Source organism: Penicillium psychrofluorescens (genome assembly GCF_964197705.1).
Source record: "Penicillium psychrofluorescens genome assembly, chromosome: 3".
NCBI classification, from domain to species: domain Eukaryota; kingdom Fungi; phylum Ascomycota; class Eurotiomycetes; order Eurotiales; family Aspergillaceae; genus Penicillium; species Penicillium psychrofluorescens.
In genome coordinates, this window is record NC_133441.1 from 468505 (window position 1) to 484846 (window position 16342).

Sequence of the window (16342 nt, forward strand, 5' to 3'; positions counted from 1 at the left end):
GGGTCAAGACGCGCCGGGATGATATGCTTGCCTGTTTGGGCGAAGGGTAAACACGCTGCTGTTTTCGCTTAGTGATCACGTGATAGGTCAGTATGGGACGGGCACAGTAGCAAACAGAGGGAGATAAATAGTTGACTATTTGATGGGAACTACATATGGTTATTGCAGTTACTTTGTTGGTTCAAAATCAACCGTAACGACGAAATGATATATTCTTGAGTGAACAGGTCTGCTGGATGAGTGACTGGCCTTGTAACATCCACCCGCCATCTATCTTAGTAACTAACTATATCTCGCCTGAATTCTCTAACAATCCTGTTTTCCGTCTTCTCTTCCAAACGTTGCCTACAACCATGGCTCCCAGTTCTCTCCGTAATCCTGTTTTCGTCTCGGCTCTATACAAGATGCGGAGCTTATCTTATCAGCCCCCACCGAATCCAGGTCTCTCCAGATCGGCCAATAATCCAACAACCCACGTCCATACTGGTGTGTCCATTATTCTTGTTAGACGATATCGTGCTATTCTTTTTCCAGCGGAGACTCACATCTTCTCCTCTTCCTGCCGTCCTTCCCCCCACTGCGCAGTCCAACCATGTGTCTCCCTGTCCCCCAGTGATGTCATCTGCACCACCACCGCCGCAGGGGTCGACAACACAAACCCTCGACACACAAAAACACTCCTTCTCCTCTCTATCCCCCACTAACCCTCCACTTGTTTCCCAGCTATACTCCAGGATGGCCGATGTGGCTTCTATCCCCGAGGTAGGCCCAACGTACCATCCACTTACTCTATATCCGCTAGCTCTCCCATGGTCTGACGGCGCTGACCCGCTGCAGCATCGGAGCGACCGCCTCCCTAACTACCAGCGCTTGATAGACAACATCCTCTACGACCACCCATCTATCCAACAGCCATCCTCATTGCTGGACAAATTGCCCGCAGAACTCCTTCATCAGATCCTCTCCCATCTCCCCGCCGCAGATCTCGCTTGCGTGTCCTCCACCTGCCGTGTTCTGGCCGAGCACGGGTCGAACGACCTGTTGTGGGCGGAGTTGGTCAACTCACATCTATCGCACCGGATCCACGACCCAGGACCGTTCCCTTCATTTCGCCGTCTCTTCCTCGCGCACTACCCTTACTGGTTTCTTCCTCGGAACAAGATCTGGTTCGCGGACAACGAGCACACGGGCACTCTGATTCTGGCTCGCTATGATAATCGACGAGGCGTGATTGAAGCGTACCGGCTTGTTGCTGAGCGACGAGAGCCACTGTTTCATATCTGGGAATCCAACCCGGACGTCATGATCCAGTCGTTCACCCCCAAAGTCAGCTTGTGGCTGGACGACCCGATCTTGCTGCTGAGAGATGCCGATCCAACGAGCTCCGCAGCGGAGTGGCAGTCGGACCCGGCCAAGCGCCGTATGCCTATTGCCTTGGAGTCGCAGCGGACATTTAGTTCATTTTCATTTTGCGACAACCAATCTTCCTCTCAGCATACTCTGGGTGCAGACCAGCTCTGGCCCCCTACGATCATCCCCTCTGATCACCGCGCCCAGCGAGATGTCAACAATCAAAAGGTGCAGAATCCCCAACGCTTTTCCGATATTTCGGACAAGGCGTTCCGCATGAAACGATGGGCGAACTTCTCCAGGATGCAAATGAACATCGTCCTGTCGCCGGGCCATCAGGAAAGACTGTTGACGTACGGGACCCTCGACCCGAAGCTTTATACTCCGACCAAGCAAAAACCTTACCAGGGGATCTGGGTGGGGGACTATTCGGCCCACGGGTGTGAATTCCTTCTGTTTCTCCAACGAGACCCACCGGCATCCACTCTGTCCCGAGAAACGATTGCCGCTGACGGTGACGAGGAACATGAAACCAGCGAAACTGATGCCTCTGGTATTGTGCATCAGGGTGGACTTGAAGCGATCAAGCTGACCGGCGACCCTAACGTTCCCCGCGGAGAAATAACCTTTGTGGCCGAGGACATCGGACCCAGAGGTCTCGTGCGCATAGCAGAAGACGAGCCCTACAAAGGTGCGCGTATTGTACGCTGCCTGGGACATGTCGCCGGCATCGGATTCCGTGACGGTCAGTAATCCCCTTCCCATCATCCATGCCCTATACGCATACTAATCTAGGTGACCAGACACCTTCATCACATCACAGATCATCCTCATCTCCACCGACTACATGGCCCATTATTGGGAGGAGATGGGCCACATCTCTTATTTCCGACGTGTTGATATCGATGCCCTGATGCGGACATGACCGGCGTTCTGTCTTTTTTTTTTTTTTTTTTTTTTTCATGATGTTACGTTTCCTTTTGTCTCCATTCCATCCATGCATACCCCCATGTCCATGACCCCCATGTGCGTTTTTTAGTCACGATGGATATCACTCATAACCTGCTGCAACGACCGGGAGTAGCCGTCCGTACTTCTACCCGAAGCATGCATGCACCGATGAGATTAAGCGAATTTTTACTAAGAGGAGTCTTGAGGAAAGAAAGCAAAGCAAGACAAAAAGCGGCCACTACTATACATACCGCCGTATTGATCGAGGCCCACTGCAGCTGAACCAGAAGCAACCACCTATATCTACTAATCAATTTTTCCCCACAGCAATACGGCTAATCTAGAGGTTGAGCAGTGTGGACTTCGTGAAATGTATGACTGGTGGAGCATATAGAACAGTACACAAACAAGTATCAAGGCATCGCATAGAAAAGAGGAAAAGGGGAATCCAAGGACGCCGGGACCCGTGAGGGCCAAGAAAAAGTCGGAGCAGAGAGAAAGATATGGATGGATGTTGGTCGTTCACTCGTCAGCCCAGCCGAGACGAAAGCCGTTGCAGAATGTCACTCGGGTCCCCACGCTTTACTATACAGACACACCCGTGCCAGAGACACAGGGCACAGCACGCACCCCGATTGACAGTCAAGCTCAAAAAGCAGAGAGACAGAGACAGAGGAAATATCACCGCTTCCGCTCAAACCACCCAGAAGACCCCATGACGGCAACCGATTGATCCATCACCCACTCGCCCACACCGAGGTAGTTATCGATCCATCGCTTGACTTCTTTGTTCTCTGAGATTTTGTCTGAGTTGACACTGGGGCTGTGAAAGACCCCACACGCACGAGACCTGGGTCATTACCAGGGGGGTGCGCGTGGGTTGGTCGAGTTAGCTTGCTGCTCTGCTCTGTCTGTATACCCGGGATACGGGACATAGCCGTAAGGAACGGAGTAAGGGAGGTGGGCGGGGGGATTTACGTGAGCCCGGTTGAGCGCTTGACGCCAGCGAGGAAAGCGGATACTAGTGGATTTGTTAGGTGGAGTTATTATATGGGGGAGAGAAAGGTGGAGGAGAAGACATACGGAGGACCGCATCGAATGCGTAGTGGGTGAGACGGCCGAACTGTCAATAGGATCGAGTTAGTCTTTTGTCGGGATTCCCCAGGATAGGATAAGTGAGTGTTGTATTGGCGTCATACCATCTTGGAGAACAGGTAGAGGAAGAGCATGCAGTGGATGTGAAAGTGAGGGTTATGGTGCAAGTGATGATGCGAGTGAGTGGCCGGGGATGATCACATGATGGGGTCGCACATGACAACGCGAGATGTGGCTGGTGCTGTCTAGACCAGCCACACTGCTTTTTTTGTAGAGTGGCTGGGCCAGTTCCCTATCGATAAGAAACATCCCACCGGGCATCCTTTTCTGGACTGGAATGGTAATTGGGTGTGGCTATTTGTCACAATAGATTATGGCTGATAGGAGGACTCGAATGTACTGCGAGCAAGCCAGCACGGGGCACTTCTGGTGCTTTTCAACTAGATGGTGGTTTTTAGCTTGATTTGGCTTGGTCTCGTCTTTTTTTTTTTTTTTTTTTTTTCCTCCCGTAGATATTTTCACCCTCTCTAAGACAGTAGTACACTGACAAGAAATAATATCAAGGATTCACAGAATGAATTGGAATGCTAGGAATAAAATAATAGGATAGTCACAATAAAACAAAACTACTGACTATGTGTTATATGGCTACGTGTGTTACTATGGTGCTGGCCCACGTTGGGGCCGGACTGGCTCTATCCGGCGGGCAACATTTTCCTCTCCCGCCCCTCACTAGCACTTTTCCTCCTTCCCCCATCTCCCTTCACTCCTGATTATACCACCACCCACAACACCCTTTTGTCTCTGCAGATACACTTCACACAAAATGGCGGCCACTAGTTCCCTTGACCACCTCTCCAACCCTTCCAAGATGTTGTGGCACTCCAAGCTCAACACGGAGATGGTCCCCATGAAGAACTTCCGCCGCACCTCCATCATCTGCACCATTGGTACATTTCCTCCATTCCCCCGCTGCTCCTCTTACGCCCAAAATTCGTGGACTGACATTCAATCCAGGACCCAAGACCAATGCCGTCGACAAGATCAACGCCCTCCGCACAGGTAGATCCCTTCGTACTGCCCCACCCTTTTGACCTGTCACTCACCTCGTCGCAGCTGGTCTCAATGTCGTTCGTATGAACTTCTCGCACGGCTCATATGAGGTCAGTACCACTCTCCCCAGACCATGCAGCCAAAATTGACATCGAGCCCAGTATCACCAATCCGTCATCGACAACTCTCGCGAGGCTGCGCGCGTCCAGACCGGTCGCCCTCTCGCCATTGCCCTCGACACCAAGGGCCCCGAGATCCGCACGGGTAACACCGTCGGCGACCAGGACATCCCGATTAAGGCGGGCACGGAGCTCAACATCACGACCGATGAGCAATACGCCACTGCGAGCGACGACAAGAACATGTATGTCCCTCTTTTTCTTCTCGTCACAGCCAGAACTAACAGAGGCGTCTCTGACATAGGTTCCTCGACTACACGAACATCACCAAGGTGATTGCCCCCGGCAAGCTCATCTATGTGGACGACGGCATTCTGTCGTTCGAAGTGGTCAAGGTGGTGGACGACAAGACCCTGCGGGTCAAGTGTCTGAACAACGGCAACATTTCCTCGCGCAAGGGTGTCAACCTGCCCGGCACCGACGTAGACCTCCCCGCCCTGTCGGAAAAGGACATTGCCGATCTGAAGTTCGGCGTCAAGAACAAGGTCGATATGATCTTTGCTTCGTTCATCCGTCGCGGAAGCGATATCCACCACATCCGTGAGGTGCTCGGCGAGGAGGGCAAGGAGATTCAGATCATTGCCAAGATTGAGAACCAGCAGGGTGTTAACAACTTTGATGAGATTCTGGATGCCACTGATGGTAAGTTCGTCGGTTTGGTCGTAATGATGATCATCGCTCATGTTTTGCCCAGGTGTTATGGTCGCCCGTGGTGACCTCGGTATTGAGATCCCCGCCCCCAAGGTCTTCCTTGCACAGAAGGTATGTCTTTTTTTTCTTGTAGGTGATCGGAACACGGACTGACCCGAACGGCCAGATGATGATCTCCAAATGTAATATGGCTGGCAAGCCCGTCATCTGCGCCACGCAGATGCTCGAGTCGATGACATACAACCCACGCCCGACTCGCGCCGAGGTGTCGGATGTTGCCAACGCCGTCCTCGATGGTGCCGACTGTGTCATGCTGTCCGGCGAGACCGCCAAGGGCAACTACCCATGCGAGGCCGTGACCATGATGCACGATACCTGTCTGCTGGCCGAGGTCGCTATCCCGCACTTCCAGGTATTCGACGAGCTGCGCACCCTGGCTCCCCGTCCCACCGAGACTTCCGAGTCGATCGCCATGGCTGCCGTCAGTGCCAGTCTGGAGCTGAATGCTGGCGCCATTGTCGTCCTGACCACCAGGTATGTTTCTTTTGTCATGTCGCTTTCTGGTTTTTGCAGGAGACTGATAGTGTATGCAGTGGTAAAACCGCCCGCCTGCTGTCGAAGTACCGCCCCGTCTGCCCGATTCTGATGGTCACTCGCAACGCACGCGCCTCTCGGTATTCGCACCTGTATCGCGGCGTCTGGCCCTTCCTCTTCCCGGAGAACAAGCCCGATTTCAACGTCAAGATCTGGCAGGAGGATGTCGACCGCCGTCTGAAGTGGTAAGTCTTTCCCGATCCTAGTTGTCATTTCGGCAAGCTGATAAATCAATCGCAGGGGTATCGGCCACGCTCTGAAGATGGGCCTGATCAACAAGGGCGATCCCATCGTCTGCGTTCAGGGCTGGCGCGGCGGCATGGGCCACACCAACACCGTGCGTGTCGTGCCCGCCGAGGAGAACCTGGGTCTGGATCCCGAGCTCAACTAGGTCAGCGATGCCATTGGATGGATAAGTTGGGCTGGATGTAGATGCATGGAAAACCGAAAATTTGGGGCTGATCTGATATGACCCGATGCATTTTTGCTTTTTGCCCTTGTATATGAAACGAATTTAATGCTTTAGTCTGTCTGGTTTTCTGTTGCTGTTGTTTTGTTAGTTAGTTAATTAGACGGTCTAGACAAGAATGTTCTCATTGTGTTCCTGTTAGTCTCAGTTGTTGCAGAGGCAGAGGTGTAGGTGTAGGTGTCTGTTAGTATAGAATAGGATAGATTAAGTAGGCGAGGAGTAAAAAAGGAGAAGAAAAGAGAAGAAAAGAAAAAGAAGAAAAGTGCCTGGGCCGACAAAAACGAAGCACGGGAACTCAACCCGAGGCATGTGCTCGCTCTTCCGAAAGTCTGTCAGCACTTTTCGCCTCCGCAATGGGGGAGTGGTCAACACCTGCGCCTGCATCAAGGCACAGAGCTAAGCAGAGCATCGGAGAATAATGAATTGAGTGAAGAAGAAAAAGGAAGAGCGAAAGGAGAAGGAAATGAAATTCGTCACTTCATCTCGGCTGGGGACACGGGCTGAGCGCTATTCCCGAGGCCTTTTCGCGATCGGCCCCGGTTTCTGCCGAGTGAGATCCATATCTTCAGTAACTACACTCCACTACTGTGCTAGAGTTTGTAAATTGGATTGGAAAGAAAGAGATGGGATAGAATATGGATATTAAATAGTAACTTTGCTTGTGTCGTACCAGTAGTATCAACATCAACAATATAACACAACCTTCCAATCAAGAATCTCTCACTTCAACCTTGGTTGGCATTATAATCGAAGGTCTGTCTTTGATCTGAGGATTTGCGTGCAAGCTCAGGCTGAAGTTCATTGATTTTATTGTCATTTACGAGTCATTATGGCATCACTTTCATGACCTAATTAGAGCCGATCTAAAAAAAACCCAAACCTCAAGAAATCAATATCTTGTCCGAATGGGTAACACACCTCACCTTTTGACTCTTCGTCTTTTAAGAAGACCTCAATGAATCCGGTCACAAGGAGCGATGACGATAGCGATATACTGGAGGGTCTTCCAAGCACGACCCATACATATCACTGGAAGGGGAGTCAGCACTTCAACAATGTGATTGACCAGGAATATAAATGGTTCCAAGGCGACCAGACAGGCGAATATAGTGAATGGGTGGCATTCACTGGTCTCAATGCGACGACGTTCGCCCGCAGGTTTACAGACTGCTCAGACCTGAGCAAGTCCTGGAAGTCGTACAGTCCCTCTCAACAAACACTCCTCGTCAAAATGCCGCTCCCTGTGCATGGACACGCCCACCAAAAATTTCTTCACAGAATCCTCTCGTCCTTGAACAACGATTACCTTGTAGACAGGCTACAATACTACCCAAATGTCAAGGTGGAGGGGCAAACGAAGGCGAAGATGCCTGACAATGGACTGGGGCCCTTCGAACGTCCTTCGAAGGGCTCGAACAAATGGCCCACTGTCGTGATTGAGATCGGAGTCTCAGAATGCCTGCCCAAGCTACAATCCGATGCGGAATGGTGGATCAACAATTCCAATGGCGATGTTAAGATTGTTTTGACCATGTCGATCAACCGCAAAACGCCCAAGATTACGATCATGAAATGGGAATGGGCGGCGGATAAGAGCAAGTGCTCCGCCATGCAGACGATCACAATCTGGAAGGAACAGGCCGGGAATGCCAACACGACTCGGATGAGCGGCGCGCCACTCTCAATCGAATTCAACAAGCTCTTTCTTCGGGAGCCGGTTTCCCCAACCGAGCACGATATCCGGATGGATGAGAACGATCTACGCAATCTGGCGCGCAGTATCTGGAGGGTCCAGGAATTCTGAGACCGCTGTTTGAAGGGCCGGGGAATGTTGGGTGAGGGCGAATGAGAACAGAATGTGTGTAGTAAATTTGTATAAATGTCCTGCTCGTACCATGTTCAATATATAAAAATTAATAAAAAGAAATAGTCGTAAAAAGGAAGGGAAAGGAAGGAAAGGCATCATATCATGTTGAATAGAATAGACTACCATGCAGTCGGAGTCGCTGCTATGTATAACCTCCCAATCCCTGTCCGTCCCAAACTGAACAACAGAAAGGCTTTGGGCAAAAATTCATCATTCAATGTTATAATCATCATCGGAATCATCGCGTCGTTACTCATTACTAAGTATGTGTGTGTCCGCAGAGGTTGTAGGAACATCTCATCACTGCAAAAGGCCTTCCACATTGCCGTGTTGATCGACTGCATCCAGATCAGCCAGATGGGATACATGGCCACCGGATTGATTCTCGCCATGCGGGTAGCGGTACATTGCGCTGGGTTGGAATTGGTGCCAGCAGCTAGAAATAGCAAGCACAGTCAGCACTGGGAAGCAATTTCAAACGAAACAAAAAAACATACCTCGGCGCTTGGAGGACATATCGCGCCATCGCCTCCCTAAACCGACTCTTGTATTCCTTGGGACTAGTCACCGTCGGCCGGTTGCGACCACCGCCCGCAAACCCACGATCCTTGATCCAAGACTCAAGCTTCTTGTCCCACGTGTACGTGCGAATGCAGTCGATAATACCAACAACCAGCTCGCTACGCGACTCATCGATAGCGATCATGAGCGAGTAATCCATGACATTTTGACGGCCCAGGAACAGCGTATCGTTCCAGACGCTTTGACTGAGCAGTTTCTTGGAGTGTTCGCGGACGAAGAGCGGAGTCTCGTAGATGAAATCGACCATGTTCTCGTCGAGAAGCACTTCGTCGCGCTCACCCGTGCTTTGGACTTTTCGGTTGCGCATTGAGCCCTTCAGGTCGAAGAGGCGGGTCGGCACACGATCGTAGAAGAGGTTCTCCATTAGCAACAGGAACCAGTTGAATTCTGTGCCTGTGACGGGGTTCTTGATGATGACTTGGTAGAAGCCGAACATCTTTGCGATAGCGGAGGGGAGTTCGTGGAAGAGAGCCTCCGACATGATTTGGAAGTAGGCGGGTGCGAATTTGAGGAAGGCCTGCGTCTCTATCGGGGACAGGGATTTGAGGATGAATCGGTCGTCAAGCGTCTTCAGGAACAAGGACTTGGTTTTACCCCCCTTGGAGTCCCATTTTGCGCAGCGAGAAAGAGACTCGACGATGCGGTCTGCCACGCCACATTTCTTGCGGAGAGCGTCGAATTGCTCTGCGTAGAAGACTTTGCAAAGCATCTTCGCCTGACCTTCCTGGAACTGGTATTTGAGATGGGTGCCCGTGGCGCGCAGGAGGGCATGCTCCACACGGGTCTCGTTCGCAGACTCAGTATCGTCTTCCGACTCCGGCTGAGAATCCTCCAGCTCATCATACCGCTTTTGGATGCTTGCGAGCTTCTCCTTGTAATCCGAGGAATCCAAGGCAAAAGCAACTAGAGAGCTCGGCTCATCTTCACGCACAATGATATCACAATCGGCGAAGACGTGATCCGTCACGCTGAGAGGGTACGCGAGAGGCGCCCAGCCACTGGCGGACCGCTCAGACCAAAAGTTGGTCAGCATCTTCACTAGTGTTGTGCGCTCATCCTTGGGCAAGTCTTTGAAATCGTCTTCAGGCAGCAACTTGGCCTCTTCCTGGGAATCCACCTGCTGGAGTTCATCGACCACCGTTCGATCTTCGTCACTGGGAACTTCATCCGGTTCACCCTCAGACAGCAGCTGCGCGGCGCCCGTCAATTCAGGTATTGCTTCTTGTGCCGCTGCCTTTTGCTTCGACTTGTCATCCGATGATTGTCCCGCAAACTCATCGCTCTTTCGGCCACTATCATCCAAGGGGATTCCTGGAGCAGGAGGCAAGACTTCCTCGCCATCCACCGGGGGCTCACGCTCCTCAACAGCCTCTCTCACATTGCGATACACCTCCACGATAGGCTTCGAAGAGGCCAAGGGGAAGGCGCGCGAATGTGTGGCTCGGGCAGCGCGCTGTCGTCGTTCTTTTTGTCTCTCCTTTTCGAACTCGCGACTCAGCTGCTCGAAATGTCTGGCCAGATTCGACACGCGCGAGCTGCCCTTGCGATTCGGGTTAGAGCGTGGTATGAGAGAGTGTCCTGAAGTGAACCGGCCGGGTTTCAGTGCACTAAGGCCAAGGGTGAACTTTTTGTCTGGAGATTTGCTGGGTGACTCGGGGGTGACGGTAGTGTCCAGATCAAAGTTGGGAGGACTCAATTTGGTGCCGGAATTTTCTCGCGGAAGGTGTGCGGGCTGGGACTGGGCGCGTAACAAAGGCGGAGATCGCGCTTTTCCTGCTCGTCGGAAGGCGCCCTCGGCGAGTCTTGGAATGGCCGAGGGTCGAGGAGCTGGAGTGGTTGGTAGATTCGCAGTGGCGCTCTCTGCATCGTTTTCCGCGGCTTTGCTTTCTTCGGTGAGTCCTGCACCTCGCGAGGGTGGCGACAGTTTGGTAATATTGTCAAAACTAGAAGGTATTTCCAGTACATCTGATTTGGTCAGAGGTCGGTGCAAGGGCGAAGCCGGGTCCAGGGGTGAGCGTGGAGACTGACTTGAGGGAACGGCCAAATCCAAATGACGGACTTCTTGCGCCACAGCTTCATCCTGAGGAGACGCCCTCTTGCCATCCACCGCATCAGTCGATAAAGCCGCGGCCTCAGTGGGAGGTGGAGATGGAAGCGGAGGCAAGTCAGCATAGGACTTTTCGCGGTGCTTCCGGCCAGTATGCTCCTCAACAACCGAAACCAAAACATTCTGCGCCTTCTCTGGCGAGAGTGTCATGCGCCGTCTCATCCGGGGCCTGTCCAGGGGTTGCGTGCTCTCATCCTCCAAATCAGTTGGGGGTTGCAGAGCTTCTTCTGCCGTTACAGATGTAGCGTCTTTATCAAGGAAGATCTTCTTGAGCTGAAGCGTTGCCAGGCGCTTGATATCCTTTTCGGATGGGAAGAAATTCTGTTCGAATTCGGCAAATAAGATGTCCCACTCGACAACTTTCTCTTGAACGGCACGGAGCACCTCGTTCAGGGGGATCACCTCCCAATAGCGGGAGCTGGTGTACCTGTCTTGCAGCTGACGGATCAAAGCAGCATGCTCCTCGTGTCCCTTTTTGATTAAGGACTCAATCTCCTTCTTGCAATCATCCGCCAGCTCGGGCACAACGCTCTCAACGTTAATTCCCTTCAGCCGCGCAAGCACCGACGCCATGAACTTGTTGAGACGCTTCTCTGTTTTCGAGTAGATTTCGTTTCTCAGCTTCAGATCATTGTCCACCTTCCACGTAACCCGAGGCCGCGGGACAACGATCTCGAGGAGATGAATAGAGTCGTACTGGATTCGAAGGGCAACATCTTTGAAGCCGAAATACCGAAGATGATCGCGCTGAAGATCGTGGGGACAAACACCAGCGCGCGCATGCAAGTTTCTGCCCCAGAAAGAGACCTCTAGGTACTTTCCAAATGAATATTTCCAGGTATTCTCCGACATGGGAACAGCCTGTGTCTCATCTCCGCAGATTTTGCAGCAGCTCCACATCAAGACAATATCCTGCAGGCCTCGAAGCTTGGAAGGATAGGGCTGAACGAAGACGCTAATCTGCGCATCTCCATGGACGTACTGGCGATGGTGCTCAAACATACGCTTTTCGCAGCCGTTTGCAGTGCATACAGCGTTCGCTGAGTGGCAGAGGTCCTCGACGTACTGGCCAATTGTGTAATCCGGCTCGAAGATCGTGTCGTCACCGTGCTCATTGTAAAACTCTAGCGCAAAGATATCCGGCCCAGAGCAAGGGATTGAAGTTGTTGTGCACACGAGACTGTACAAAACAACAATATTTTGGCGAGCATACGGATCAAACATATTCGAATTGCCCGACACGTAGGCTTCCCACTGACGTTTCTGAGTTTGATAGTGATAGAGCGCCCGGTCATATTCAGCATCATGGGCCGCATGCAGCACTTCTTTGACCTTAGGCGGGGCATCATGCGGTGACTTCTGAACCATCTCAGGGGTGATGAGCACAAACTTCTGGGATTTGGTCTTCTCATCCGCAGGAGGCTCGAAACTTTGATCTTGATCACGAAGACGTTTCAAATAGGCCAGCCGGCGCTCCATCTCTCTGGTGCGCATGAGCAAGTATGGAGGTTCGAATCTGACAAAAGGAGAGGTAGAAAGGACCTTGGTGTCGATGGCTTGGACCATGTCATTGTAATACGTCGGCAAGGGCACGTCGTCCGGAACGTCGGTGACTTCGGCGGCCACGGGTGGTTTTCCATCAAAAACATCGCTAGATTTCTCATTGCGCTCTTGCTGAGAAATTGTGACCACCTGCTCACCCTCATTGGCGATTGGCAGGGGCGAATTCTTCTTGTCTTCTTCTTTGTTGTGGTTGTCGTCGACTTTTTTCATCTCATCCATGGGCGATGTTGGTATCTTCGCAAATCCATCTCGCATCAGACACGTCTCCAGTCGAAGGTTGTATACCACATAGATCATGAATTCCGTGATACGTTTCACTTTCCCGAGCACCTCTTCGTTTCCACCTCGAAGAACGATGGTGCAACCAAGCTCCTTCGGACAACCGGAGATGTAAATGTACGTCTTCCTTCGGCCACTGTGGATGTAAGTTTTCACGTCAAAGCTGCTGCACTCGCTCTGCACGGGTGTGGTCAAGAGCTTGTCCATGGATGTGACAATCCTGGTCTGAGTACACCGAGACACAGCCTCCAAAACCGACGGTTTTACATTGTACGCAGTTGCAATGCCAACTTGCTCAAGGAGGCCCAGAGCTAGTCCGGAGACGTTCTTCTCGACCAGAAGCAGGTTGGGTCTCAAAGCCGCGATTCGACTGACAAGATTCTCCAGAAACTCGCGCTCTTGCCGGATGACAGGCTCCAAGCTCATGAAGTGCTGCTGTTGGCGAGCATATTCCAGCGGAAAAGTGATGATCAAGATGTTCGGATGTGGAATACTCCGGGGCATACTTTTCAACGCCAGGTTTTTGGTGAAGACCAGTCCTGAGACGTAGGACGTGTCACCTGGCCGGCCATTGGGGATTTTCTTCAGCTTGATGTAGTGGCGAATATCCATATCATCCCCTCGCTGGACATCTGGATCCACTTCATTAGCAGCCTTGAATAGAATTGGCAGAAGAGCATTCTCCCATCCTTCACCATGTGGCACAGATGAATCCGCGAGTAACTGCCGTAAAAGCTTGCGCACATGCTCCACACTGGTTTTATTCAACTCAAGAGGAGGGGCTCCTGCCCCTCTCATTGACGAGCTTCGGGTCATCTTGAATCCGCCTGGACTTATAGCAACAGTAGAAAATGGAGAATTTTGCAGAGAGATGTCATGGGGGAATATGGTATCTTTTGACGCCCGTGGTGAGTGGCGATGACTGCTAGCAACACTGAGGTTTCGACGACGATGAGTGCGAGGCAGATTGACGGCTTTGGAACTGCTAACGCTGGCGTCATCTGCATCTCGAATAGACTGGCTTATGCTGGGGGCATTTCGATCTCCGAATGCGGACCGACCTTTCTTCATGGCTGAGCCAAGAAGGCCACCAAGGGTTGCTCTCTCATGGTCACCATTACCTTTAGAAAAAGAACCCTCGGAAACCGCAGAAAGAAGGCTAGGTTGCTCATCACCGCTGGATGCGTCGTCTGAAAGGTACTGAGCCAGGTCGGGGTCAATGATGTTATCTTTGTGGAATGCAGGAAGCCGAGATTCAGATGCAAAGTCATCACCATGGCGGCGCTGAAACGGAGCTCGATCTTCATGATATGATTTGAAACTTCGGATGTATTGTTGACGAGAGTGGTGACGCTTGTGGCTTACTGAGTGTGGCCGTGTATTCAAAGACGATCTCAATGACCGCGAGGAGGTAGGTCGGGTCAAGGGGCGGTCCGAATTGATTTCAAGGACTGCCGAACGGCGATTATGGCCCTCACCAGCACGGCGAGTGGCTGGGATGGCCATTGTTGGCGTTTTCAGAACTTGGTCAATCGACTGAGAGACTACAGATGACGTATCGTCGTCGTCGGCAGAGGCGCGTCCATTATTGCTCCAAGCGAGCTCGGAAATTCGAGGGTTGGTGACAATAGGGCTCTGCTCGCTGTCAGAAAACTCAGAAGAGTCATCCTCGTGCGCGTTGATCATGGCCTCGCAAGGCTTGCAAACACGGATGGAACCAGGTTGCCCGAACCGAGTTCCGGGTATCAAGTGAGTACATCTTGAATCGAAAATCTGACCACATGTGCGACAATGGTGTTTTCTGCGGAATGTCGAAAAGGGTTCCCCGCAGTGAAAACAGTCTTTCGCATTCTCGTCGCGCATCCAGAAGTCTCTGCTGAGCAGTTTGCTTCGGAGCTGAGAAAGGACGCCATCCCCGCCGGCTACTGGCTGGCGGGCGTTACGTAGACCTGCACCAAGGCTTCGATCAACGGCCGTGTTCAATGGTGACAATGAAGATACTGTTGTAACAGTCTCGGCAGTAGATGCTCGCGACGCCACATAGCCAGGCAATCGGCCCGTTTTGGCCGGCATGCTCGGCTGGTTCTTGGATTTACCAGACACAGGGGCCTTGAAAGACTCGGCTGTCTCCTTTTTATCGCGAGGCATGGCAACCCCAATGTTTTTAGCAGAGTCATCCGCCTGGTACAGGTCCTCTTCATGCTGGGGAAGTTTGTGAAGGCTGGTCGACGCAGCAACCGGTGCACTTGAATCATCTTTCCCGATAGATGCTCTCGAGTTTGACCTCTCTGTCGAGCGTGCAGGGGCAAGATCTTGTATTGGCTCGGGTTGTTTTGAATGCCGCGACGATGTCGGCACCAGTGCGTTTTCAGACAACCCCTGTTGCTCTGCAAGTCCTGATTTCCTTGACTGATTATCTGAAGCCTGGTTTGCTGAGACGAACGACGCACTAGCATCCACTGCCCCCTGATCTTCATGATGGCTGTCATTCATCTTTGCTGATACGGTCGGAGAATGTGACACGCTTGGGTTGAAGACTGAGGATGCCTGACTCATGGGATTCTCCACGGAGCCATCTCTGCTGCCAATACTTGCGACCTCGTCTGGAATCCCGGCCGATGCAATATTGCCCGAGCTACTTGCTGAACGGTTGCTTTGACCGATAGCATTCACATGCAGTTGAGTAACGGCAGGATCTGCTGCGACAGAGCTACCGGTAGACTTAGTCAACGACGCAATGTTCGCTTTACCAGCCTGAGCAGGCGAAACCGAAGTCTTGGACGATACGCTGGCACTCTGCGAAGAACCCTTAGATGCTTTGTTGAGATACGAATGCTGCGTGCCGTCTGGGTTATGCTGGAAATTCGACGTCACTGGTGAGTGCAGTCTCGACCCTTGCGAAGAATTGGGGTATGATGGCGGATACTCCGTCGTGCTGCCTGCTAGGTCCGAGACAGACTTGGTCATAGACCGCTCCGAGGCAGGGCTCTTGATCGCGGGTGGTTCCACGGCATTCTTCTCCGCTGACTTGCCCCCATTACCTCCAACTGAAGCTCGAAAGCGACTATAGAGCCCACTGAGACCTCCCTGAAGCCCTTCCGACAAGTTCTTCTCTTCTGAGGCAGAGACTGGTGGCGGTGGACTGGTGAACTCATTGAACAGGGTCAGCGAGTCCGACTGATACGCCGTGCTGTGGATCTGATCTAGGGCGTTATTCATGTTCTCTCGTTCGGTCTGTGTGGTTGCCACCGATCCCCGCGACCCACGCCGTCCCAGCGGAAGAAATCTGGGTGACACGGACGGGCTGGGAGAGCCATAGGACTTCTGAGATGCCATGAGCTCGGTGGCATCGCCAAGGGAGGAGAGGTCTCGGGTCAGGCACGAAGGTCTTGGGCTGGGCCCGCGCGTTTAGAACATGGGCGAGTGTAGCCGAGCCTTCGGGTAGACCAAAAAGAATGCAGGTGTGTTGGTATCAGCGGACACGGCCGCAGATAGACAGCGTTGGGAAGCAGAAAGAACGAAAGATAGAAAGCTGGAGGAAGGAATGACGTGGGGGTGTGGCGGTGAAGGAAAGAAAGTGTGGCGCAGAAATCAACGCGTTT

The 16342-nt window shown here is 52.2% G+C and overlaps 4 protein-coding genes across 4 annotated transcripts; 3 read left to right on the top strand and 1 right to left on the bottom strand.

The window, feature by feature from the left end:
- Positions 1-735: 735 nt before the first annotated feature.
- On the top strand, positions 736-2275 carry PFLUO_LOCUS4308 (uncharacterized protein; the record flags this gene model as incomplete). The annotated part of the gene is made up of 3 exons (XM_073781645.1): positions 736-762; positions 838-2095; positions 2154-2275. The coding sequence occupies 3 exons, from the start codon at positions 736-738 to the stop codon at positions 2273-2275; spliced, it is 1407 nt and encodes a 468-aa protein (XP_073638379.1).
- Positions 2276-4222: 1947 nt separating this feature from the next.
- PFLUO_LOCUS4309 (Pyruvate kinase) lies at positions 4223-6264 on the top strand (the record flags this gene model as incomplete). Its single annotated transcript, XM_073781646.1, has 9 exons — positions 4223-4346; positions 4414-4458; positions 4513-4559; positions 4611-4813; positions 4873-5270; positions 5323-5390; positions 5446-5813; positions 5873-6058; positions 6114-6264. The coding sequence occupies 9 exons, from the start codon at positions 4223-4225 to the stop codon at positions 6262-6264; spliced, it is 1590 nt and encodes a 529-aa protein (XP_073638380.1).
- A 1033-nt stretch (positions 6265-7297) lies between these two features.
- Positions 7298-8146, top strand: PFLUO_LOCUS4310 (uncharacterized protein; the record flags this gene model as incomplete). Its single annotated transcript, XM_073781647.1, has 1 exon — positions 7298-8146. The coding sequence occupies one exon, from the start codon at positions 7298-7300 to the stop codon at positions 8144-8146; it is 849 nt and encodes a 282-aa protein (XP_073638381.1).
- Positions 8147-8509: 363 nt separating this feature from the next.
- Positions 8510-16076, bottom strand: PFLUO_LOCUS4311 (Mitochondrial distribution and morphology protein 12; the record flags this gene model as incomplete). The annotated part of the gene is made up of 2 exons (XM_073781648.1): positions 8510-8645; positions 8707-16076. The coding sequence occupies 2 exons, from the start codon at positions 16074-16076 to the stop codon at positions 8510-8512; spliced, it is 7506 nt and encodes a 2501-aa protein (XP_073638382.1).
- Positions 16077-16342: the final 266 nt, after the last annotated feature.